Source organism: Lygodium microphyllum, chromosome 28 (genome assembly GCF_053477565.2).
Source record: "Lygodium microphyllum isolate KBCC chromosome 28, Lygodium_microphyllum_v1.1.10, whole genome shotgun sequence".
NCBI lineage: Eukaryota > Viridiplantae > Streptophyta > Polypodiopsida > Schizaeales > Lygodiaceae > Lygodium > Lygodium microphyllum.
In genome coordinates, this window is record NC_141162.1 from 43361286 (window position 1) to 43388771 (window position 27486).

The 27486-nt window shown below is 39.6% G+C and overlaps 1 protein-coding gene across 2 annotated transcripts; it reads right to left on the bottom strand.

The window, feature by feature from the left end:
* Positions 1-515: 515 nt before the first annotated feature.
* On the bottom strand, positions 516-9723 carry LOC148011403 (putative inactive purple acid phosphatase 27). Of its 2 annotated transcripts, none has more exons than XM_087670609.1 (11): positions 9602-9723; positions 9316-9424; positions 8783-8888; positions 7386-7518; positions 2573-2760; positions 2221-2407; positions 2063-2130; positions 1610-1721; positions 1324-1512; positions 1155-1235; positions 516-1004 (listed from the first exon to the last, which is right to left on the bottom strand). In XM_087670609.1, the coding sequence occupies exons 1-11, from the start codon at positions 9644-9646 to the stop codon at positions 948-950; spliced, it is 1275 nt and encodes a 424-aa protein (XP_087526735.1). In that variant the 5' UTR covers positions 9647-9723; the 3' UTR covers positions 516-947. The 2 variants fall into 2 exon arrangements, with proteins under 2 accessions (XP_087526735.1, XP_087526736.1); XM_087670610.1 differs by having other exon boundaries at positions 9539-9695.
* Between the last annotated feature and the right edge of the window lie 17763 nt (positions 9724-27486).

A 27486-nucleotide genomic window follows, 5' to 3' on the forward strand; every position in this document is an offset into this window, starting at 1 on the left:
CCTTTAAGTGGAAAAGTGTCTCCTATAGCAAACTACACAACTCCAATAAATTCGAGCACTCCTCCAATACCCCTCATCTATGAGCATTTTAATCATGTTCTACATTATTTACTTGCATTAGAATTGTTGTGTCTTGAGCTATACACGACCTTCATATATATTATGCTTCCTTTGTCAAACTTGCATTCACTAACCATGCTATCACCAAGACTTTTTAGGTATTCTACACTGCAAAGTCAAAAAAGATGAACCAAAATGGCATAATCGAGAAAAGTAGGGGGCATTAGAGATCCACTCTCTACGTTTTCGAACTCTTGATGCAATTTTGCTGACCGCTTCATTAGAGTTATGTAATTCTCATGAAAAGTATCCATTGTTGTTCCTATGCATCCATCCCAATTCAAGGTTTGGTCTCTGTCACTTTCACTTACTTTCTTCCAAATCTTTTTCGCATGTTGAACAGGTGTACTGCTCTATCAAACAAAAGTGCTGATTTTGAAAGGAGGCAATCCAACTTGAAAGAGCTATTTGAGAAAATTCACTTGTAGGAAACAAGATAAAGGAATGATTACAGTCCTATAGTTCAACACAAACTTGATGACAATCAAGCCATCCACCAACCACCATTTCCATACATACGATCAAGTATGTCAATCTTTCCACTTTAATAGTTATCAAGCGAAATGTCATCTCTTCCCTCAAACCCATCAAAGACACTAAAGACACTATTAAGCTTTCATACCAAATTCGTTTACCATGCCCATGTAAGTCTTCTTCGTATGTGCCTACAAACACTTTAAACATGGAAGGCCCTTGTGTGTGAAAGGGCGGGGCGAGGATTGCACATGTGACCTTAAAATATCTTACTTTGTGCCCCCACCAGAACTAGCCCACAACTAATATCCAACCTTTCGCTTGAATCTGTCTTCGATCCACCAACCCAAATCCTACTGTTTTACTAGTCTGAAGGAATCCAGCACTTGACCACCAGAAGCACTGATGAACTGCAATAATATACATGTCCAGGATAAGCAAATTTTACCAAATTCCAACATCACTGCTGCTAATTTCCAAAGCCTCACATGAATGCATGCCCACTCTAACTGGCACTGCTCCAAGCAAGATAATGGGTACTCGAGAAACGGACTGAATACCTGGAACAGCAATTCTTGAGATGTTGCATTGACTTTGCAGTAGCCATATGTGGACAACCTCAACAAACTCCAATTACCATGCTGTTTCAGCAAAAGCAGCAAAACATTATTTTGTCCTTAAAATGCAAGCAACAAAACATCCCCTTGACCTTTCCTGGAAGATACTCACAGTGGAAGCAAAACCATCGAGCGTAAACCCAGCCATGCCCGCAATCACATGAACAGGAGCCGAGTATGGCCTGCTTTGGTAAGTGTCAACTCCATTAGCATCTTTGGATGGAAGGAGAAGGCAGTTGCTCCGATAGACTGCACACGACCGCTCGTAATTATGCACATGCCCCCACACTGCTAGGTCAACCTGTGATCCATCAGCAGAAAATTCAACAGTAAAGATAGATTTTTTAAAACAAAAAGTTAAAAGAATCATCTCAATCAAGCTCACATGGTCCTCATACCTGCGCCTGCAATAGAAGGGGCTCCACTGCTTTACGAAAAGCAGGATCCACGGAGGGCAGTATTTTTCCTTTAATCCCAGATTGCTTAACCGAGGAATATTGTGGCCGATGGCTGCACAATATTGATAAGGCAGCAGGGTGTAAATCATTGACGCCAAAGCAATGCTTGAATCTTACTTGTAAGAAGCTGAATTCCACTAAATGTGCACACGTGCACACACAGACACAGAGTGGAAGAGTTGAAGAAGAGACTAACGTGAATGAGAGTAAAAACTAACAAGCTAATAAACCAAGACATAGCAATAAAAGGCTAAACTATGCAGAGAATCGTCATTTTTGCTCTGCTGTAAGCAGTCCTTGAAGGAGCACCATGGAGCTTTTTGGGCTCTCAATGTGAAGAGGGCCTATCAAGTTTCTGTACTTATCATCTCGAACAGGGAAGTTAGAGAGTACCCAGTGAAAACAAGCCATGGTGTTTTTGTACGGTTCACTGAGGCAAGATCACGTTGTATCCAGAAGAACTGCATGAAACAGGGACTGATACCTAAAAATCTTGGTATAGGAAAGAGAAAAAACATGGCTGTGCCTTAATGTCTGCCTAAAACTCTTGCCTGTTCACTCCCCTCCATCCACTGATGCTCTGTTGACATCACAGTGAAGTGGACAGGTCCAGTCTCAAATGAGTACCAAGGTTTGTCCCGCTCCAGTATTGGCATCTGGAAATACTTCTCATACGGAACACCGCATTCTCCTCCAGAATCAGGAGTCTCATAATGAGATCCAGAAAGAGGAAAATCTCTGTAAACAAACATTACACATGATCATCATATTTTTAACAGGAAGAACCGCATTGTTTGATAGCAAACCACCATATACAGATGAGAAATAAAGACTTCACACAAACCCCATAATTACTTTCAGAATCAAATCAGATTAAGGAAGACAACTAATTGGAGGAAGTACCTTTCATGGTTACCTATGGCAGTCATGTAGGGAACTTCTGATGCTACAGGACTGATGGAGTCCAAAAAGTAGTCCCATTCAACAAGAAAGCCAGTTGCATATGCAATATCCCCAATATGTAGGATCAAATCTACATTTCCAGATGTAACTTCACTAGTCACAGCATCAATCACACTTGAGGCTCCTGGCTGCATCATAGTGAGGACAATTGACATGTCAATAGTGTGCACAACATACATTCATTTGATAGTCACTTCAAAATCAGGCAAAAGCTAAATATGTAAGCCTACAAGGTGGTACAAAGCTTAGTCTTAATCTAGAAGCCATGCAAATAATGTCACCGTTTCTTCAGCACATGCACAATTGGCTGACCTCTACTTGCAATAGGTGGAGTGATTCGATTCTTCCAGCTTGACTTTCCAACTCTCATATGACACCAGATGGCAACATTGCTACAGCATTGCTCAATACCACGACTGCTGGCATCACACATCACCACATTTGGCTCATTGAGATCCAGCAATCTCAACAAAGTGAGATGCTTACTCCATATGACTCACCTACACCCACTCAAAATCCTACCTTGTGTCATCGGTAAGAGGGAATGCCACATCCACATAATGCACCAATAGAACATTGTCAATCCCAAGAACATGGGCACCTCCGATGCATCCTTAGGACAAGGCTATTCCATGATTTGCCTCAACCTTCTCCAAGACCCATGTTGATACTATTAATAAAAATAATGTGTTCCAAATAGGAAATGGATACCATGAACAAGTTACAGTCCTTCCAATTCAAAAAAAGCTTGTTCACCTACAATAGGACAAGTATTAACTACCCTTCTGAACTGCCCTCTTTACTTGGAGGTGAGAAATAATCATCACTCATTGAACTCAAGCCACAGAGGGTAAGTACTAACAGCGTGCTGCTTCCAGCAGAAAAAATATCCAAGGTGATAGAGCTTACAATTAGAGTGCATTTCTGTTTTACGTCAGGGATATTTAATGCTGGTCAGACTGCTTTTTTGGCTGCACTCAATATTGGCCAACCTGGTTATTTATTGATGTCATTTTTGTTGGGGGTAAAGGCGCCTCTGCCTAGCCGCCCATGTATTAGTACACTAACAATACCTGCCACTGCACACTGCAGGTGGCGGGTGCCCATCACCGTCACTTTATTCTTTATTCTTTTAGTGAAAGTTTGAATAAAGGAAGGCCCGGTCACACATTGTGACTGTTGGAGTTTCCATTTGGTCTCTCTCTCTTTCTTACTCTTGCTCTCCCCCCATAGCTCTTCCAAGCAAGCTTCAATCCTTCTCACCTTTCAACTGGTATCAGAGCATGGTAACTCGAGCATTCCGACTTGGTTCATGACTCCTTCAGCTTTCTATTGATTACCTACACTCATTGGGTCTCCTTCCCAGCAACCATAGCCGATTCTCCCGAGCTCCCGTCACTCCCCTACTTCCCAAGCATCTACCCGGCCCATTTGGGCACCCTCAAGACATTCCTTCAGAGGTATTGGAGCTCTCTTTTGTTATTTTACTTCAGTCCACAGGTTTTGTGAAGCAGAGCACCTATGTCCTCTTGCTTCTTGTGATGTCTACTCTCTATCGGTGACTTTGGTCTTCAAGAGGGAGCTCCTGGGAGTCTTTGACTACTCCCCCAACCTTGCCTTGACCTTGCCCAACCCTTCCACAGGCCCTAGATCAATTTGGGCCAGCTTGAAGACCTGCAAAAAACTTTTGGTTTTTAATTAAGCCCTCATCACTCATTGGTAGCTTGAAAACACTTCATTTGGTAGTTGGGAACATCCCCTTGATGCTCGACATTGGTGGTTATCATTGGCATTGATTTGTGGACTGATTTACCTCAGTCTAGGACTGTTTTCCACAGTCCACAGGCAACCACAAACAATGTTACATCAGCACTTTAGGTTTATGCTTGGTTGGCATTGACATTGGTTGCTTGGTCGGTCCTGAATGCGCCCCGAATGCTAGGGGAATGTATACCTATGATGTGAGATGCTTTTGGGATTGAATTTACTCAGTCATTGACTGTTTTACACAGTCCACAGGCAGCCCAAAACAGGGCAACCCTCTGTCATTACACTTTATGCTCATGCTACATAGTCATTTGATGCCCGATTATGCCCGGTTGGTGCCTATACATATGGGAAAGTATGCCTATGGTTTGTCTACGGTTTTGAGCTTGGATTGGGCCACTGTTTGCTCAAATTTGGACGTTTATTTGCTGTTGAAATATTCAGGGCTGAAGCTTATTTGCTTATGTTTGGATATGCTTGCTGGATTCGGGCTATGTCTTGGATGTATACATTGATGTAGTGACTCTCTGGGATCGATATAGAGCTTGGATTTGCTGTCGAATCATTGGTTGAGCTTGAGCTCGCTTCGCATAGCATTTGGATCTTCATCTTTGATGTACTTATGACATGTACTTTGCTTATATTTGACCGGTCTTGGCATGCTTGGCCTATGCCACTACGACATGTCTGTTACATTGTTTGGTGCTATTGAGCATTGCTTTGGCTTGACATTTCATTACCCGAAGCTTGCTTTGGCTATTTCTCGGCTTGCCAAAGTTACAGTTTGGATGTACTTGATGTCTATGGATACTATGTACGGATGCTACACGGCCTATATCCTCATGAGGTCTTATTGATGCTTGATCTTGGATCTTCTAGCTCTAGTGCTATCATATGCCCTTATTGAGTTTTTTTGCTTAATATTTATGGCTTTTGTGCTAGTGGAAGCATCTTGATACGCTTGACAAACATTAAGTAGGCGGTTTATACTACTTGAGCATTCGGATACTTGAGACTAGGATCTTCACTTGGATGTTGCATGGTTGATATGCGGTGGTTCTCATAAATATACTTGGGCTGATTTGGGCTTTGCACTCCCTAAGCATACACCTCTTTGTGTCAGGTCTTGCCATTGTTGTGTACACTTTGCCTTATTACACAGGGGGAGTGCCAGCTTATTGACAGATTCATTTGATATGCTTGGGTATTTGCTCAATATCCGTATGACTATCACATGCTAATTTATGTCCGCTTAATGCTGGTTATACTTTGACAGTCAATAGTTGGCTCGGTGCATTCATTTTGCCTACAGTTTGCTCTCATTGTACCTGGCTGTCATTTATTACAGCAAGCAGTTATGCATGGACTGACGTGGAATCTTCATGCTGAATCATCCTGAATTTATGTACTTTTGATGGTACTTGGTAGGCAACATCATTAGCTATCAGTTCGTGGTCATTTTGTCTTGGTTTTGGTGGTATTTTGGCTGTTTACAACAGAAAACAGCAAGCAATTTTGAACTGTCTACACCATTTTCGAGAACAACACTCTTAGAGTTGTTCCTAGTGTCTTTGACACCAATGTCAGCTTACCTTGGTCCTTGAGACACTGAGCTTTAAGGCACCTTGGTACCATATTAAAAAATCAGCATACTACAACATTCGTTTTTCATTCATCTTCTAAGTTCTCTTCATCTTGAGTTCTATATTGCACTCTATGTTGTCGTATACTTTGCATTTCTCTATCTTTAATCAAGAATTTCTTTACACACGGCCCTTCTTGGCCTTACTTCTTCAGCACATAGTTTTTATGGCATACACGATACAATAAACAAAATTTGAGCAAGAAGTAGAGAACACAGAAAATATGAGAAAAACAGAGACTACTTTAATCTCAAATGAACTGATACAAAGATGGCTCTATCCAGGTGTGTGCTTTCACTATGAAGCTTAGATAGTGCTTCAAACAGATGATAGGCGTAGGGTTTAAAGATAGCTAGAAGAACTCTAACTAGGTAAAAGATAGATTGATAATAGCTTTAGAGGGGTCTTCCTTTTATAGCCCAAGAAGGTAATCTAGTGGACATGTCCGACCATGTTATTAATCCTCCCTAGTTGGCCAAGGAATATTCTATATTCTCTTTACCCTCAAGCCAAGGGTGCTGCCCCCAGACCCCAAAATAGGAATCCCTAATAACTCCCACACTCTGCAACTCGATGCAGTGTGCCTCAAGTTGCTACCAACATAACTACTCTATCTAACCCAAAGGCTAGATCCACAAAGGTTACATTTTTGCCATCCGACCACATAGACCTCATTGGAGATACAAGTCAAAACCCACCCAATGTCCATGCTCACACATGGCTTCTCTTCATAATGGGGACCTTACAACATAGAGCACCATGGATCATTGGTGGCACCTTACAAGGGAAAGGCATTGAGCATATCAAACACCTCATTATAGCCACCTAAACTTCGATTCTATTCAACAAGCCAATCAAAAGGGAATGATGGAGGTTTTGCCATTGTTATTTCCACCTTTCTGGCATTACTTTTCCTCCTACATCCTTAGCTACCCTTAGACACAAACTGTCAGACCAAATGACACCGAAGTGGCAAAGCAGGCACAAATGGCAACACATAAGCAATATTTCAGCAGGGTCAGAAGCCAGACAGGCTGACATTCAAACAGCAGGAGACTCAGCCACACTTAACAAGGGCCAATAAATACAGTAATTACACAGGTTCTAAAACAGAGTGCACAAGATGCAAATATTCTGAGTTGGGCAGTCAATGGTGCTATACCTGTTTACAACAAGGAGAGCATGGCCTTACCACAACGCTCTCCGGGCTGAGGCTGTGTGAAGATGGCCAAGGCAATACTGTGGCTAGAGATGTTTCTGGTGATGGTGCATTTTCTTTATAAACTGATATATCAGAAACATCTTAGAATAAGACAAACTAAACACTCAGGGTTGATTCTTACTTGAATGTAATGTTCAAGAGTATTATCACGTGGAGTTTTGCCCATATCACCATAAATAATAAAGTTTACTTCTGTTGAGCCAGATGCAGGCAGTGTCTTCAAAACTTTGGTTGGACTCCATCCAGTTTCATCACTGTCAACCACAACTTGAAGTTAAAATAAGATTGATAGTACACTAAATAAAAGTGTTCTAGAAGAATCAGTTTTAATTCATGATTGAGAAAGCTTGTCCTACCCCTTAAAAGAACAAACAAGCAAGCAAAAGAAAAGTAATAACAGTCCAAACATATTAACTCTCTAGGGTGCAGTTAGGCATGAAAAGTAACTATGTGGTGCATTGCCGAGGAGATTGGCTCCACGTAGCACACAGGTTTGACTACTGTCTCATCCCGTCTTGTGACAACAAACTCATTGGTTGTAGTGGAGGTATTATCGGAGCTTAATCATCACTATATTGGGGCCTTGTTGCTGGGTGATCAACAGACTAGGACTATATGTCCTACCCACTTTATGACTTTGCATGTAAATTCTGACATTTAAAGGAATGGAAACTCTCTTTGTAAACCGTCTGTTGTTCCTCATCAGTAGATCACGAAGTTATTACAGACCCTATGAGCATTATGTCAAGTCAAAATCAGCATAGTACAGTTTGCACTGTTTAAGCTTCTTAGGCCACTTTCCTCCAAGACCTGAGAATATAAGCATTTGAAATGTGGATAGCCAATACATGAGTCACAAATATGTACATAGTAATGATAGGGACAGCACAAACTTTTGAGTCATCCACAAGAACCTGTGAAAAGACATCAAAAGGGGCTCCACAGCAATAAGGACGGCACAACTTCATCCAAGACTAGGAGCAGGGATGCACAGGAGCACCAGTTTAACCAGAAAGTAGCACTTTCACCCTGAATCTCTTCCCTCCAGAGCCCCATTTGAGGAAAGCATTTTTACTGTGCAATCCATCAGCTTAGAGTCTCACCAGTGCTCTATGGAAGAACCTCTTCATGATGTCAGAACAGAGATATGAGTTCACGTAACTGTATAAACGGTTGACAAGAGAAGTATCTCTTTTCTCACCCTTTATTTCAGCCAAATAAATCTCAGGATACACCACAGAAGGACCCTTAAAAACGAGAATACACGTGCATAAGCAGTCATCAGGATTTTAGAACGGAAACAAAGCAAAATATTGCATGTATGGTAGCAGTGGCTCCAGAGCAAAAATGTTTCTACTTTAACTGACAACCTGAATGAAGATCTAACAAGGAGTCCTTTAAAAGAACTAGCACGGAAGCTTTTGTCACAAACAATAGAATCACAGCACTGCTTGCATTGGCAGATATATAAAATCACAATAGTAACAGGAACAAATCTAAAGTCACAACTCACAATACCTCCCATAAGTGTACTCGTACTTGGTTGATGGTGAAAGCCCAGTCAAAATGGCACTATGAATAAAGCCAGGGTCATGCCAACCGAAGCCTGATGCTGGACTCAGTTCTTTAATGGTAAACAATAAAGAGTTAAAACACAGAGAACACAGGCTGTAGAAATCAGGCAACAGATGGAACACGGAAATGAATATTAAATTTGTGCATTAGTTCATAGTCGTTAATATCATGGGGCATCTCAGTAATCTTCTTTCACCTATGCCTTGATCAAGGCTCATTTTGAGACCTTCAACAGCATCACAGACATTTCAGCCTTCCAACAGAAACTACTTAAACGAGGAAAGAAATTACAAACACAAATGCAACATTGCTAGATGGGCGGTCAAAATGAAGTTAAACTCAACTTCTAAGTAACTGAAGATGAGATTACGGATTCAGAAACCACACTTTCATGTGTAGGACTTGACAAATTTGGTAAATAAGTCTTGGCAGCAGAAAGCCATAACTTCCAAAAAGTACCAAGTTATAAAACGTACTGCACATATCACTCTTGTGAAATGTCGTGATTGCAGATTGGACAGATTTTCCACCACCATATCGAACAGTTTGAGGTCGTGAATCTCCACTTATCCATGTCAGCTTTATCTGCAATCAGCCATAGAAGAACTCATTATACTGAATACGGTACATACAAACTGTCCATCTATTATACTGAGTGCAAAACAGTTACTGGACTCAGATGTAAAGAGTTCTGTTTACTCAAAGACTCGTTCGGGGCATGAGCATTTGGATGTGGATTCAGATGTATGGAATTCTCTTTACTTGAAAAAGGGCAAGAGCATTTGGTGGAGGTTTTGGTAGCCACATCCAGCTATAACTTGCTATCTACAGAAATAGATGGCCAAGGATGATGTAGAGTAGACATGCTGATGCTAAAAAGGAACCTCCAATAAAGGATTTCTTTTTCCTCCTGTTATTAATGGAATGGCTAGACTATGGGCAACAATGTAAAAAATCAAAGAACCAGCTGGACAAAATTTTGGGGGCTAAAGAGGAAAATTAACCCCTGTAATCAAAACAGTTGAGATTCGTCCCAAAACACTTGAAATCAAGGTTATTTAGCAACACTTCACCCCATTCCCTAAGCTATGGACTTCCAATACACATTCACCAAGCTATTTCCAATCAAGAAATCATGGGATACCTAAGTATTACAATTTTACCACCAATTTACAAACAAGAATCATTGGATCCCTTACATTTTACATTCACCAACACATGGGAAGATGTCAAACACTTCTTGGGTGAATGTGGGAGGTTGCATTGGAATTAGAATGGTGATAGAAATGTGAGTTACTCACAGAAGTGCCGGTTGAGTCGAGGGCAGATAGATGGCCATAGAGCGGTTGAGAGGGGTGGGCGAAGCTGAGATGGCCTGTTTGGCGAAGGATGCAAGGGGCCTGGAAGCCGTCAGCGAAGAAGACGAACTTGATGTCTGTCCTGATGTTGATGAGGTCGAAGGTGAGGGAGCCGCTGCATGTGTGAACAACGCAGAAGTGCCACAAATGCTTGGAGCAGACCTTGTTGGCACAGGCCAAGTACGCTGGATCCGCCTTCAAGCGTTGGAACTGCGCCAGCCACCCACGACAACGTCACCAAAAGACATTAAAAACAAACGATCGAACACCCATTAGTAGCCTTGGCTGGCCTATTATATTATTTATTGGTTTCTCACATTCAGCATCACATTCAAGGCCACACTATCGCAAATGGTTCTTTTATGTGCACTCTACAAAATATTGATCCATAAGTTAACCTCAACTCAACTAACCTTGGGTAATTTAATTGATTACACCACACAGACACACCTCTATGTGTGTGTGTGTGACAAGCATCCACTTTAGTCTAGGTGAAGGCCCTTCAAAAAAGTTGTTTCTTGTAATGTAAAAAGCTACCTTGATTGGATAGTGACAAAGCAGCGGAAGTGATGTGAGATCAGCCGTTTCCACATACAACAGCTCATTTTCCAAGCAATCGTCTGCGCTGTAATATGCCATAAAATGTGATAGTTTAGAAAACATTATTGCATATAATTAAAAGGTTTATCAGACATTAAAATCAAATAATGAAGATCCCTTAATTATTACATAAAGAGGCTTTCGAGAAATTAAAAAATAGATATTAAAGATCCTTCATTTGTGCATAGTTTTATCAAACAAGTGAAAGAGAGAGAGAGAGGTGAAGTAGAGTACCAACCATCTCGATCTCTGTCTCTCTCTAGATCTTTGTCTCTTTGGCTCACACCATATAGGTAGATAAATGAGATGAAGATAAAGACGATTGCATGCATTGTTTACCCTTGTAAATATTGAAATCTCTTCTTCACTATGCACAACATTATTCCTTGGTCACTAAATTTACTTAATGTCTTATTCACATAAGTGGCCATATGCATGACTCCCAATCGATGAGGCAAATGGAATTTCCAACATGTTTATAGCCCCATGTATGTGATGTACTACCCAAGGTATAGGTTTGTAATACCTTCCAATCTTCCAATCCTAAAGCAACACATAATGTGATGATGAGTGTGTAGATTGACTCCAATGGGTGTGTGTGGGCTACAACCTCCTTGGCATAATGGATAACCAATCACCACGGCCTACACATTCTTTAGAGAGATTACCATCCACATTTCTAGGGGTAGTAATATTTTTTTACTTCTAGAATTCCTAACTAAACATGTAGGCCATGGTTCATTGAAATTACTTGAGGATCATACGAGAGGTGATGGCGTGATTTTTTAATCTGAATTAAGTTAAAAACTTGGTGATTATTTTCTTAAGGATTGGAGTCTAAATATTTGGTGTTAAGTATGTTTCTCTCCTTTTTAGTATGCTCACTTGTTTGGATGATGTGGGAGACTCATGCACGTAAATGTGTGTGTGTGTGTGAGAGAGAGAGAGAGAGAGAGAGAGAGAGAGAGAGAGAGAGAGACGCACACATATAAGAGAGGGGAGGGAGGGAGAGAGAGAGCTCTCTCATACCTTGCTGAGGACGGAGAGACGACGGCGATCCAGTCATCCTTACTAGGGTGGATGACGCCCGACACGGTGACCGTCACGTTCTGGCGGTCCTGGAGCGGCCCCGCCCCTGCGTCGTGGGATATGGTGATGAAGGGGTTGGGATCCGGGCACCTCAGCATCTGCGTCATCAGCGGGCCACCGGATGACGAATTATTATGCCCTGTTGCCTGCATGTACTTCACCGCATGACGATCATTGGAGACTTTAGTTGGCCGCCTGCCCGCTGCAGGTTCCACCGGCGGCACGCTGCAGCTGATCATCATGATAACGAGGATGCAGCCGCCCCATATTGACGTGAACGAATTAAGGTGGCGACCCTCTTCCATGTTTCCTGATTTGCTGCGTTTCGGCATAGTGATCTCTGTATTCCTTACGATATGTTGCATGTAGCCTGCTCGTAAGGCTACAGCTAGAATTTCTTTCGAAACCGCCCTTTTATGGGGTCCGACGTTGCCACTCTACCGACCGTCCTGCATTATTTGCATTATGTCTCATTGTCGAATCGCCACAAAAATGCTGCAATGTGCGTCATGGGAACGAAGACATTTTGTCAAATGTTTGGTAATGGTGATAAGGCGCTTTGTGCCTAGATTCTCCCTTTGTTTCGCACAAGTGTTATGAACACTTCATTCTTGCCTCCCTTTGCTAGCACCTACTTCTCACTAATTCAATAGCAAGTCCTATGTTATACTATGGAGTCAAATGTTATACACTCAAGTTGAGCTTGCATAGAGTACTTTGCATTATGTAATCAACCGATGCCTCTTTGAAGTAAATTTTGTGCTATGGATTATGGGTACCAGTGCATGTCTATCTATGTTAAAAGAGGACCATTGAGCTCAAGACTAAGTTCATTACTTGTGTATTGTATCTAATACTCATACACCCTCCAAGATAATGTAACCCCCACATATACAAAAGCCATACCTAACTTTACATATTTCTTAAAGCCATGTTGTTTACCATAACCCCACATTGTTGGTGCAAACAACTCATGAAGGCATCTTAGCACACCTCTACTCAGTCTCAATATTGGATAGTACAACTATAGGTTGCTTCTTGCTACTACAAGTAGCAACATCACTCCCAAAGGAAAATGTAAATCCACCATTAGTAGATCTCTTGTCTGAAATACTACCAACCCAATTTACATCCATATAACCATGCAAGTCTAATAGAATACCTACCTCATAAACACTACAACAGAAACGAGGCATAGACGCGCATGTTAGACGCGCAAAGTCAGGCGTGTCTATCATTGCGTCTATATGTGCGTGTAAATAGACGCGAATTTTGCGTCTATATATCTGCACAAATAGACACCAATATAGACGCGCCAGCAGACGCGCAATTATTTAACCACCTAAAATTGAAATTAATATAATTAAAAAACCAAAGTTAATACTTATTTAACCACCTGAAATTGATTCTTGAGCATGCACGTGTGCGCATGATAAAAACCATAGAATTAAGAATACACATAGAATCATTGAATTAAAAAAATAGAGTTAATAATTACTTTTTCATTGTTCTCTAATGAATGGCAGTTCCTCCAGTTGACAAGCCTGATATAAGTAATTAGCGGCAAGCGACAGAAACCTTACAATTAGTAGCAAGCATTGCAATATGTATCTTGTAATTTCTCTACTTGAAGATGATTAAAAATACTTCCTTTTTATTATGGAAAATTCAATTTAGCTTTAAACTTGAGTATGCACGCGTGCGCATGATAAAAACCATAGAATTAAGAATACACATTAAATCATTAAGCAAATTAAGTATGTTACAGTGAATGATCCATCTCATCTTCAATGAGATCAGCCCTTTGCTAAACTATCTACTTCTAGGTCTATGTTACCAAGAGGTAACGAAACAAATAAGTCTATCCCACTATCAGATGTGTTGCTATATTGCTCAATAACTTCATCAATATCATCGACAATCACATTATTGTCTTCTTCTGTGTTTCCTTGAACATCCTCGTGAGGTTCATCTTGTACTATATCACACATATCATCCATTATGGTGACATCATGCACATCATCATTAATTGTTGGATTGTCATCTGCTATCTCCATGTCAGTAATATTACCATATATTGGTTTTGAACGATTAGATATAGGGATGACATACCACCATCGGTTATTGTTTACCATTGGATGATACACAACCTGTATTTGAAAAAAAAAAAGCAAGAAACTTAAATACTTATTATATTGTGTATATGTATCACATGTATACATATTAAAAAATTAGCCTTTACATATATACCTGCTTGCATTGTTGAGGTAGTACTAATGTGTCATTCTTATTTTGGTGAAATTTTGTAGAGTCAATGATTACAAAACCACTTGGATGACGTCTGATTGTGCAATGCTCACCATTTGTTACCACTTCACATCCAGTACATATATAAAGAATCATCTGAAGTCAAGCTTCAGAATATCTTGGATCAAGCCACAATAACCTTCCATGGTACCATTGGCATCCTCGAAGTGAGCAAGGATACCACAATCTTGGGTATTTCTTTTTTCATCTATACGTTGAGTTCGAAGATGTTTACCCTCATACCAAAGTGTATTGAATAATGTGCACTAGTAGTAAAAGATAAAAGATCAAACATGTCAATTATTTATATAAAATAAAACTTATAGAAACAAATTAATTGATAGTATGTCTCACCTTTGATAAGCAACCTTGTGTGTATTCCCACTATTCTTGAGATATATTAATTTCCTCCTCTTTTTCCATTCTCTCCATTTCCTCATGTAACCAATCTATGTCAATATGACGTGGGAGCGCATTTAGATGATCTGGAAATGAGACATTACGTCCATATCTAGTGCGAAATTCTTGTCTTTCGCTTTTTCTTCTTCCCCTTGCTTCATTATATAGTGTCACCCATTTGCTCATTACATCACTATTGAGCACACAAAAACTATTTAACTTACGAAGTTCTTCTTTTGTTAGCACTTTATTCATTCCTTTTCCTTGAGGTACTATAGAGGTCATCCTCAAGTCTTCATCATCTTTCCATAGTCGTGGTTGAGAGGAATCCACTTCAGCAAGATATTCAGATATATAAACAAGGGATGATTGCACTAACCAACCCTCAGCCATGCTTCCCTTAGGCCGTGCTTTTTGCCTTACAAAATCTTTCAAGGTTTTCATGAAGCGCTCAAGAAAAAACATCCACCTTACATGAACTGCCTCACAAAGTGCGATCTCATCAATCAAATGTACGAGTAAATGCAATTGAGTAGTCAAAATGGATCAAGGAAAAATTTCCTCCACCAAATAAACCACCTCAATAGATAATACTCGAGCGTCTTGCAATGTGTTTGGATTAATTTCCTTCGAGCTCATGTATCTGTCAGGATGTATTTGAGAATTGTTTATTTTTGTATAGAAATTCAAAGATATATAATGAAAAAATACAATGTATACACACCTCACAAGCTCTCCCATCTTGTAAATGATATCACGTACATCTTTGGATACACAATGGGATATGCTAGTAGGAAGTACGAACTAAATGTAAACAATATTCATAGATCAAATGATTAGTTGAGGAAAAAGTCATCATACCCCAAAGTTTACACATAGTTACTCTACTAATTACTATATTCATGGTTAGAGATACCCTTACTTGAATCATTTTGTGCCAATCATGGGACTTCAAACCAGATAGTTGCTCCACACCTCTTTTCTTTTTCTTTATGAAGGCTCCCTTGAGACATCTCATACATCCTGTGGGTGTTCGAAAGCTATATATTTGTTCCTTCACTATTTTTTCCTCGTTCTTTGACAACATCCAAGGTGCATGGGGTAGCTCAATCTTTCCTCTCGGTCCAATGCGTGGCCAGGCTCGTCTCATGCAACCAATGTTACGTAAATCCTCCCTTACATTAACTGAATCACGAGCCCCTATCAAGTGATCCCATAATGTAGATACAACATTTTTTAATATGTGCATAGGGTCCAACAGGTGATTGATCTTGAGTTCAATCCAATACGGAAGATGAAAAAATATAGAGAAACTAACAAACAAACAATATATTATGTAAACAATTCATCATGCTAAATACTTTAAAGTCAATCGAGAGAAATGCACTTCTTACCGACTCATGCCGAGTGGAGGGTGGCTGTCGGCATTAATCCATCTCTCCTTCCAATCTCGAATGGTTAGAGATTGTGGAGTCATTCCATTAGTAGGGAGAACATATTTGGGATGGTCAATAGGAAGAAATCGATGATGATTGTCATAGATAACCTTCTTTAAACGTGCCGGCCTAAAGGAAACTAGAGAGGGACCGCAAATAGGACATGCATGATATCCTGATGTGGTTAAACCTGAAAAAACAAGTGAATTAATAAAATGCAATTGATTCAAGTCTTGAATTTCAAATATAGAGTTATATACATGTATCTGAACACTCTCCGTATCCTGGAAAGTCATGCATGGTCCATAACAACATGGCTTTCAATGTGAAATCTCTAGAGGATGCAAATGCACTTGTATCCTGCACCTCAATACCTTCCCATAACATTTCTAACTCTTCAATCAAAGGCTCTAAGTAAATGTCCATGTTTTTTACCTTGTGCTTTCCAGGAATCAGAAGGGACAACATTACATGTTCCTTTTTAATTGCCATGGATGGAGGAATATTATAGTTCACCAATACCATTGGCCATACACTGTATGATGTGCTTTTGATGCCAAATGGATTGATTCCATCCATACCTAAACCAAATCTCAAATTTCTTGGCTCTTCTTTGAAAATGGGCCACAAATTATCTATATGTTGCCATGCCGGTGTGTCTGCAGGGATCCTCCATTTTCCATCACTTGAATGATGACTAGCATGCCATGACATGAGCTTTCCAATAGACTTACACTTGAACATAAGTTTTATACGTGAAACAATCGAAAAATGTCGCAAAACCTTACGAGGAACATCCATTGACTTCATCTCCACTTCGTATCTTGATTCACCACAAACAGGACACTCTCATGCGAACTCATGAATCCCACGAAATAAGACACAATCATTGACACATGCATGGATCTTGACATAATCGAGGCCTCCCAGAGATGTCAAGTAATGTCTTGCTTGCCCTCTCTTAGTTGGCAATTTGTTTCTTTTTGGAAGCATTTGTGATAATAACCTACATATATTTTTAAAAGTGAGTTAAAAAACCACCAACATATATTTATGTCTGATTTCAAAATAGAACAATTAATATTATGATTCATAAGCCAAACTGAATTGATACCTACTTCAATAACGCATCCAAATTGACATTACTCTATCCATAATTTGTTTGCAAGTTAAGTATCTCGAGGGACGCACGAAGAACAGAGTACGTACAACCTTCATACAACGGAGTAGATGATGCTACATATAGTGGATCATTTGGCTTTGTAGAGTGACCTTCTCCCTGAACCGGTTGCGAAAATAGATGGTGTACCATGTTGTCCAAAATCTCATCCTCTATGGCTTGATGGGGCATTTCATGAGGGCTACTATCATGGTCGTGAGTCTCTACTCTTCTTGAAGACTCTGCCTCCTCGCGTCAACGTTTTGCAGCCTCTCGACGCCCGGGAGGGAGCATCTGAGGATGTAGCACCGCATCCTGCTCAACCACAAAAGGGAGTTTCATGTACGTTGATATATAATTCCTGTAACATAGACTAGCAATCTTAGTGGTAAAAAAAAACAATGAATACTGGTGATTTTTCTTGGTCCCATTCTCCATACAAGCTGAGGTGTGACATTGCAATTCGACGTGCTCGAAAAATATACCCTCGACAACGATCACACATGCATTTAATTTTTCGTTGTAGCCATACATCTCGATTATGAAGACGCAATGTTTCATCCTCACTTGAGGATGTGCTCATTGACTCATCAGCATGCACCGCACTAGGTGATGACGACGACATGATTAAACCTAATTCATGACAACATCAAAATATTTGTCATTCATATGTTTACATAAAAACTTAAAGCTAGCGTATTAATTATTCTAAGATCTCAATTTTAAATACACAAAAATCATCATAAATACACTAAAACTTATTATAAGAATTCACTATCAAAACTTATCTTAAAAACAAAAAATTATGATAAAGCCTAAATGCGCATCTATATCCACGTTTACGTACGCATCTATTTGCGCGTCTATGTTCGCGTCTACACTCGCATCTATATGAGCAATAGACGCGTATATACATGCCAAAATAGACGCACACGTTAAAATTCAAACCATACTTAGATCATTTCTTTTCAAACTACGCCTTTCCTTTCCTGTGTTTTTTGCAGTTCTAAAGCTTGAGTTTAGCCGACATGCAGTCTCTTTATGCCTCACCTAGTCTCTTCATGCCTCACCTCCTCATGACTCACCTCTTCTTTCATTTCAAACACGCAAGAAGGGAAAAAGGAAAGCCAATGAGAGGAAGAAAGAGAGAACAAGAGAGAGGAGAACAAAAAGAAGCAGCAAGCAAGCAAACAAGCATCAAGGGAGGGTAACTTATCAAGGAGAGGAAGAAGGAGAATGAAGAAGCGCCACCACCCGCCACACCAAACACCCAAGGTGAGTCTCTCTCTCTCTCTCTTTCTCTCTCTCTCTCTCTCTCTCTCTCTCTCTTTCTCTCTCTGCTCTGTCTGTGTATTAGGATTTTTGATTCCATTATGTATTGCATTTTGTAAATCATCAATGGCGGGTCGTCGAACTAAAATCAGCCGACTGAGGCGTCTGCCAGCGCGTCTACATTTCAGTGTAGACGCAGGTATAGACGCGAAAAAATGTTTCCTCTCATTGCATCTGAGGACACGTCTTAGAGCGTGTGTGCTGGCGCGTGTGCTCTGCAGTCTACACACGATGATACACGTGCACGCAGATTAACCTGGAATATGCGTCTGATAGCGCGTCTATACTGCATCTCAGATGCGAATATAGACGCGCTGAACAGAGGGTTGACTTTAGGAGCACGTCTAACCTGCAATGTAGACGCGGTTATACACGCACCAGCTCTCCCAGCTCTGATAAAAAATAATATATTTTTGCAATGATGAATGTGACCAATCCCATGTTTGTGTTTATCAGTTTTCTTGTTTATGAGAAGCATTAGCACTTAAGTTTTATGCTCAATGTCTAAAGAAAGCTCTTTGAAAATGTAGGTAATATATAATTTTTTGCATGCAAACAAATTTGTCTTTTTTCTGTGTTTTTTTTGCAGATGTGGTATCCTGGTTCATCTAGCAATGACCCGGATTTGGATCGCATGAATGATACATTGGCCTCGTTTGGTAGGGGGGTCAATGCATTTTTTGGAGATTTTCCTAGTAGGGAAGACTTCATGGGAGAGATGACCAGACACCTTGGCCACTCTCCCACAGCGGACGAGGTGTTCAGTGTCATGTTCGGAACGCCTCTGACGTCTTTGCCTGGCACTACTTCCCAAACTCCAATTGCAGGTACTCCACATGCAGGTACTCCACATGTAGGTACTCCTCGTGCAGCACATGTACGTGTATCGACTGAAGCACAAGCATCTGCAGAAGCACGTGCATCCAGCGAGGTAGAGCGTAGTCAACAGAGAGGGAGGAGGGAGAGTCGAGGGGGAGGACGAGGCTTGTGTGGGGGTTGCCTAGGAGGTGGCGAGCGATCGCCCTCACTTGTAGATCACGTAGAGGAGCTTGTATGCCAGTACTATAGAGTTACAAATACTGGTGGCATCTTCCATGATGATGAAGGAAGGGATGTAATGGCGTACATGAGGAGAGTCGTGCATGCGACGTATAAAGATTGTTTCATTGCCTTCAAAAATCAGAAAAGCGGCTTGTGGCAGGAGATGTTGAGGGCAGTCCATAGGAGGTATCCAAATCCTGAGGGTTAGCGATTCTCGGATGATTGGGGACACACAAAAGTGAGGGATTTGCTTCACAACAAAAGATTCCACCTCATGATATGCACCAGGGACTCACTGCGGAGGCAGGAGGAGGGGTGTGGAGCTTATAGCCAACCACCTATGTGCCATCGCATAGAGTGGAAGAAAGCCAAGAAGAAAGTAGCAGAGAAAGTGAAGAGTCGCCACCACGCAGAGGCGCGACGGATCCAAATGGAAACAATGGGATCGTCGCATTATGGATCGGGCGGCAGAGAGTCGTGGGAGGCAGAGTTTGTAAGTATATTTTGATTTCTAGTTTTTTAAAATTTATATTTCTTTCAATTCTTTATATAATTTATTCTAATACATTGTGTCTCATAATTGTTTGTATATATCATAATGGTTTTGCAAACTACTATCATTGGTAGGATACCTACTCCTAGAGAGGTAGGTTACCATCGAGGCCATAACCGCGCAGCCACATGGCTTCACTTCTATGAGGAGGGTCTCATCACTGAGGACCAATACAACTGGGCTATGAGGATTCAACAGCCAGAGGAGGTATGTTTTTCTTACTTTCCTATTAAAAGTATAGCTAATTGTAACTTTTTCTCCACCATGTCTACGTAAGCAACCTTGATATTTTGTGTGTGTAGGCGAACCCGGATGTGGAGCATAGCTAGGAGGGGGATAGCGATGCTAGTAGCCATGGTGGTACTAGCGAAGATGTTTCTTCTTCAGATTCGTAGAGGAGCACCATATCTCCTCTATGGCCTTGTTTTCTTGTATATGTATGATCCATCTTTGAGCCTACTGCTTGCGGCCACGCTTTAGGTCGCAAGCACTTAAACTTCCCATGTAAATGCTTTTGATCTATAATGAATACATGGACTTTTATTTTCAATTCTCGTGCTTTTAGATTCATGGACTTTTATTTTCAATTCTCGTTCTGTTTTGCGTGTCTATCCGCACATCTAAATTGCAGAAGATGCGCGTTTATAAGTGCGTCTACAGTGCAGAGTACACACGCTAGATAATTCAAATTTAAAAAAGAAATTAAATATCTTTTTTAAAAAAAGGAGATTTTTTGTTTTTCGTTCGTGTCTACGGGTGCTTGTAAAAGCGCGTCTAAAGCATGTCTATATGCCCGTCTAACTGCCAAATAGACACACTAATAGACGCACAAAATGAATTAAATAAATAGCAATTTTGATTTATTATGCGCATGTATTCACGCGTGTATATGTGCGTCTATTGCGCGTCTATTTTTGCGTGTAAATTCGTTCATATATGCGATTATAGACGCGACATGGTAGATGCGCAAATAGACGGGCGGATAGACGTGCCCTTAAGATTTTCTCTATATTCAAAAATCACGTCTAAAAGTGCGTCTATGAGGCCTTTTTGTTGTAGTGAAAAGAAGGTACAGTCAAGTGTAAACCTGATGTTGCATAGTGAGGATTACACTACATCCTAATGTGGATTTTGTGATTTTTTTTCTAATATTTGGTTTAATGATCATCAAATAAATAAGACTATCTATGATCTTTCTATACATATAACATCCTTGACACACAATCAAATCACCCTTATATGCATTAGGCTTGGTATTGATATCCAAAGGTATTAAGATTGACTTATAAGCTATGCCATACTTTTCTCGCATATCCAAAGAATGTTTTCTTTGTGAGACAACCATATAACATCTAAAGTCTAGAATTTTGAATATCTATACCAAGAAAATAGTGTAGCTCTTCCAAATCCTTCATTTCAGACTCATTCACATGGTCAATCTATGCCTCACTATCACCCACAATAATCAGTTCATCTACATATATAGTCCTAATCATAATAGCCAATTAATCTCATATGTATAATGACATAATATGACTCTCACTCTTATCCACAAAAATCAAGTCATTTACATATATACTAATGGCCATAATATCTACATCACTCTCACATGCATAAAGTGAGTAATTAGGCTATGCTTTAGGGAATCCAACGCTAAAAAGATATCTAAAAATCTTGTCATGTCATGGCATGGGTGCTTGCTTGAGCCCTTATAAGGACTTACGAACTTATGGTTGTATTTTTATTGATCTTTCAAAATTGTGGACTTTTTAAAAAAATATAGTTAACATTTATCCCCCTCTTAGACAAGCATTAGTTCCTTGATAGCAAAGATGGGTACATCATTACCACAAGGTATTGGCCATATACTAATGTTTAAAGTGATAGAATGATTCATCCAAGAAGTTAGCCCCGTTAAGCTAAAACTCGGTATATGAGTCTCTACAAAATCGTTGTTATGTGTCTTGCTATGTATGTTGCTACGTGCATTACTATATTATCTGTATTGCATATAGCAATGGTTGCAAGTTTATTTGTGATGCTAATAGCGATGATTGCAGAGGAAAAAAAATTTGGGTAACAAGGCATGCAACCTTGCTACCTTTCCAACCAAATGTGCTAAATAATATTCCATAAATCATATAGAAATAGAGCATACAACTATTATCAAAACACATACATCATTAGATACTATAAAGAAAGGATTCCTTGATTCAATTTTCAAATAAGTATAATATCGATCATAAAACTACATGGATGGATAGAGAGAAGAATTCAAAACAAACAAATGTATATCGCAAAATACGAGTCTATACAAACGATGAGAAATATATCTAAGGAGATCTACATAAAAAGAGCTTGCATAGACTATAGGTCCGAAAAAGGAAGGGATGTGTACTCCATGAATCCAAGCGATTTCTATAACTTTTCATCATCTAAGAGCTCGTCTCGATGCAATGGAGCATCAAATGGACTTTATAATATAAAATAACCAAAGATTTATCCACATTACATAATATATCACAAAAAACTGAAAACTTAAAAGAGGAAAGAGGCATGGCTTACTAGACTGCCGCGCATGCATATAATCTATTGATGAGAGAAGTGAGATTGTGTCTTTACATACCGAGTCTCCAAACCTATGGGATTGCAATTCGTGATCCAGTGTTGTAAGGAAAACAAAGTAGCATTTTTAGAAATAAGGCTATTAGTACAAGTAGTATACCAAATAAAAAAGTGAACATAACCAAAAGAAAACTTATGAAATCCTCCAAATAAGTGATTTATCTATCACTTCAAGATGATGCACGACCCCTATCTCCAGTTGTGCCCTCACCACCTCTCTCTGCTCACCATCATCTTGGAGAGTTTGTGGCCTTCTCTTTGAGTCTTCACCAATCCTTTGCATCCAACTACTTAAGCTTTGGAGCACCGCTCTTGATTCTCTCACATGCATTGATTGTCTATGTGACATATATGCATATATACAGTTCATCATCCATCTAGTAAAAAATCAATTAACTATTGTAGGTAATGAGAAATACTGATGCAAGGATGTTACCACATAGTCATTACCTCTCTCTGGTATGTGTTTTGAGTGGTCTAAAACCTGGTGCCTAAATACTTGTTGGTACAACTCCCCCATGTATGCCATCACCTTCTCCCCTCAACATTCATGAGTATGGCACTGATTTTCTCATCTATTAAGTATCCATATCTTGGTGGGGTCTATCTAAGATATGTCCTCTCCTACTTATGACCATGCTCCTAAGCATAACTAGGAGATCCCTATCCAATTGACGTATATGTAGAAGTGGTATCTCTCGGAGTAACACCCATAGGAGTATCATCTACAGATCATTGGAGTCAATAGAGTAGATATTGTTACAACTATATATATCATCTCTCACTTGACTTGGGTCTCACCTGTATATACTAACTCTACATCAATATGAATCATTCTTTGGGAGCATGTCTTGTGTATCTCTCTCCTACTCTCTCGTACTCTCTCTCTCTCTCTCTCTCAAACAATATCATTAATAAACTTTGTCTGGCGAAGAAGAAGAATGCCTTGTTGTCGGTGTCGTTGAACTTGAATACCCAAACAAGAATGTATCTCACGAAGATCCACCATTTCAAATGCAGTCGATAAAAGCTTCTTCATAGCATCCAAGAAAGCAATATTATTTGACACAAGAATAGTATCATCAACATATAGAGCAAGAATAATAAAATATTTGCCCTCCCTTTTGATGTAAAGATTTGGGTCAGCAAAACATGCAATAAAACCTTTAGATGTGAGGAACTTATCAATCTTAATATACCAAGCACGAGAGGCTTGCTTCAATCCATATAATGCACGATGAAGCTGGCATACAAGATGCTCCTTTCCTGTAATCATAAAACCTTCAGGATGCTCCATATAGATTTCTTCTTCAAGATCTCCATTGAGAAAAGTCGTTTTAACATCCATTTGGTGAATTTCTAGATCAAATAGTGTTGCAAAAGCCAAAATCATATGAATAGTTGTGGAGCGCACAACGGGAGAAAATGTTTCTTGATAATCTACTCCTGCAATCTGTGAGTAACCTTTTGCAACAAGTCGTGCTTTGAACTTATCAAACGAGCCATCAGCTTTGCACTTGGTTTTATAAACCCATTTACATTTGATAGGAAGTTCAAAGCACGACTTGTTGCAAAAGGTTACTCACAGATTGTAGGAGTAGATTATCAAGAAACATTTTCTCCCATTGTGCACTCCACAACTGTTCATAAGATTTTGGCTTTTGCAACACTATTTGATCTAGAAATTCACCAAATGGATGTTAAAACGACTTTTCTCAATGGAGATCTTGGAGAAGAAATCTATATGGAGCAACCTGAAGGTTTTATGATTGCAGGAAAGGAGCATATTGTATGCCAGCTTCATCGTGCATTATATGGATTGAAGCAAGCCTCTCGTGCTTGGTATATTAAGATTGATTAGTTCCTCACATCTAAAGGTTTTATTGCATGTTTTGCTAACCCAAATCTTTACATCAAAAGGGAGGATAAATATTTTATTATTCTTGCTCTATATGTTGATGATACTATTCTTGTGTCAAATAATATTGCTTTCTTGGATGCTATGAAGAAGCTTTTATCGACTGCATTTGAAATGGTGGATCTTGGTGAGATACATTCTTGTTTGGGTATTCAAGTTCAATGACACCGACAACAAGGCATTCTTCTTCTTCACCAGACAAAGTTTATTAATGATATTGTTAAGAAGTTTGGGTTGACAAATGCGCACTCTGCCAACACTCCCATTCTTTCAAGCTCTACCAAGGGTACATCTACAACACGCAATGAAGAATCAGCCATTCATCAACATTTTGCTAATATTGTTGGTTGTCTTCAATTTATTGGTTTAAACACAAGACCAGATATTTTATTTGCAGCTAACTTTTTGGGACAGTATCTTTCTTCCCCTTCCACTATTCATTGGAGTGCTGCAAAACGTATTCTTAAGTACCTCAAGGGTACTAAGGAATTTGGTCTTATTTATCGTCATCGAGAGGATTCTTCTTTATCTTCTTCAACTTCTCTTGACCTTATTGGATATACAGACGCTGATTGGGCAAGTTCACACTTATCCATGCGATCTACAAGTGGAAATTGATTCTTTGTAAATGGATGTTTGGTTTCTTGGTCCAGCAAGAAACAACGATGTGTTGCGGTTTCTACAACTAAAGCCGAATATGTTGCTGCATCATTAGCAGCTCGCGAGCTAGTTTGGCTTCGACAACTACTTGCAGATTTGGGACATCCCTCATCATCTAGTACACCTCTTCTATGCGATAACCAAAGTGCTATTAGTCTTACCAAAGACTATATACACCATAGTAAATCAAAGCATATTGCTATTCATTATCATTATGTTCGACATGAAGTCAAGAAAGGTTCCATTATGGTGGAGCATTGTCCCAGTGATCAAATGGTTGCAGACATTTTCACAAAAGTTCTTAGTGCAGCTCGCTTTAGCTCATTAAGACATGCACTTGGTATTGTTCCAAGTTCTTGTCTCACTGATTGAGGCATGTATCATTGTATTCAAGAAAACTTTATAGTAAATCATTTTTGTATCGTAGGTATGTGTAGGGGCTCGGGTTTTTCCCTTGTTCTCCCCAAGGGTTTTTTCACTCGCAGCCAGAGACCTTTGTTTGAGTGGGGATGTTACAACTATATATATGATGTCTCACTTGACTTGGGTCTCACCTATATATACTACCTCTACATCAATACGAATCATTCTTTGGGAGCATGTCTTGTGTATGTCTCTCGTACTCTCTCTCTCTCTCTCAACAGATATCCCTATAAGTGTAGCAAAACTTGGAGATGAGAGGTGTCCACTTGATTGATGAAATAGGGACACTGCATCAATGTCTCTATATAGTACATACTTGAGGTACTCTCTCTAGAACTAATATGGGAGTGAGGAGTAGTAAGCAACCATGTGGTCATAGCATCTTTATCTCCACAACATCCCCCAGAACCAACTCTAGAATGAGGAGAGGAAGTCTGTAGTTCTTCGAGGCATCCATCACAACCACCACTCCCACCGATCGAGGAAGGTGTCCCAAAGACTCCCTCCATGGCCAGTCTAAAGCATCAACTCCACTCGGTGGAGATCAACATATTGGAGCATGTCGAGGTAGAATGTACTGAACGTTTAAGATATGATTGAGACAACTTCTAATCTATCATATATCTAAAGTATGTTATTTGATTTAGAGACATACATGTGAATATCTCCTATAGATCCTCATTTGTCATCCCTCAGCTCATCTTACTCTTTGGATCATCTATAATGGTCTGTTAAAAAGAATGTTAGTACAATCAATATGAGAGTAAAGATAAAACACAATAGCATACATTTGCAAAGAAGGATGTTAGTTAAGAAATGTATAATAGACTACCAATATAAACTAATAGCCAACGAATTTGAAAACAAGAGGATGCAAATACTATCAGTCCTATAGCTCCATGACAAGTTCTTGGCATAGCTTGGCATAGACTAGAAGATCTATTTGTAAGTCCCCATTGAAAGAGGAGTCTACCTCGTTCTTGAAGAATTCTCGTACTCCAATCTCTTTGCATAAATTTCTCATGCTTATCTCCTCTATATGCTACATTAACCCCTTCTCATCCTCCACCCCCCACAACAGTGACTCCCCTACATGTATATTCTCCTCATATACAATAATAACATTGCTTTCATCATATACTCGAGTGCTCCAAGGTGTTGATTGCACAAGATACCACCAATGAAGGTTGTCATGGATTTGGGTAGAAGATTACTTATTTGATAATATCAAATAAGAGCCTATTGCAAAGAACAAAATAAATTTATAGATATTTTGTGATGTTCAAAAATTTTAATAAAAAAGGTTATGCACTTGTAGTGACTTGGCAAGACAAACGTGACGTGTAAATAATTCCAACTTTTCTAAGAGTCTACCTCCAAGAATCTAAAGGATCCTCACTGAACAGTTATCGCTGCTCCTTTCAATACCACATTAAACCATTGTACATGAAATATGATCACGAAGAATCTATAGTAATCTATTAACTTAACACTTTGTAGATAGTCAAAATACTCCATCTCATCTACTATAATATTCAGATCTATGGCCGACTGTCAACTTTCTTGCTCAAACTTTGCCATGACACCACAGTTTGCCATGGATGCATTTTGTCAATGTGCTCAACTAAAAAATGTCACCCATGTGACCATGCTATGCCATAGATTTTATACAATATATTGAAACACTTAGGTTAGTTGCTACATACAATTGTTAGATACAACAACAAAGAAAGCATGCAATTATCTT

What these genes read in the sequence shown, in the direction of transcription:
- LOC148011403 (XM_087670609.1), bottom strand. Translation starts at nt 9,646, where the DNA reads ATGTGGCTACCAAAACCTCCACCAAATGCTCTTGCCCTTTTTCAA. An exon ending in GGATGGAGGGGAGTGAACAG is followed by an intron (nt 2,131 to 2,220) that starts GCAAGAGTTTTA and finishes TGTTTCATGCAG; the next exon opens with TTCTTCTGGATACAACGTGA. An exon ending in CTCAAGAATTGCTGTTCCAG is followed by an intron (nt 1,005 to 1,154) that starts GTATTCAGTCCG and finishes ATATTATTGCAG; the next exon opens with TTCATCAGTGCTTCTGGTGG.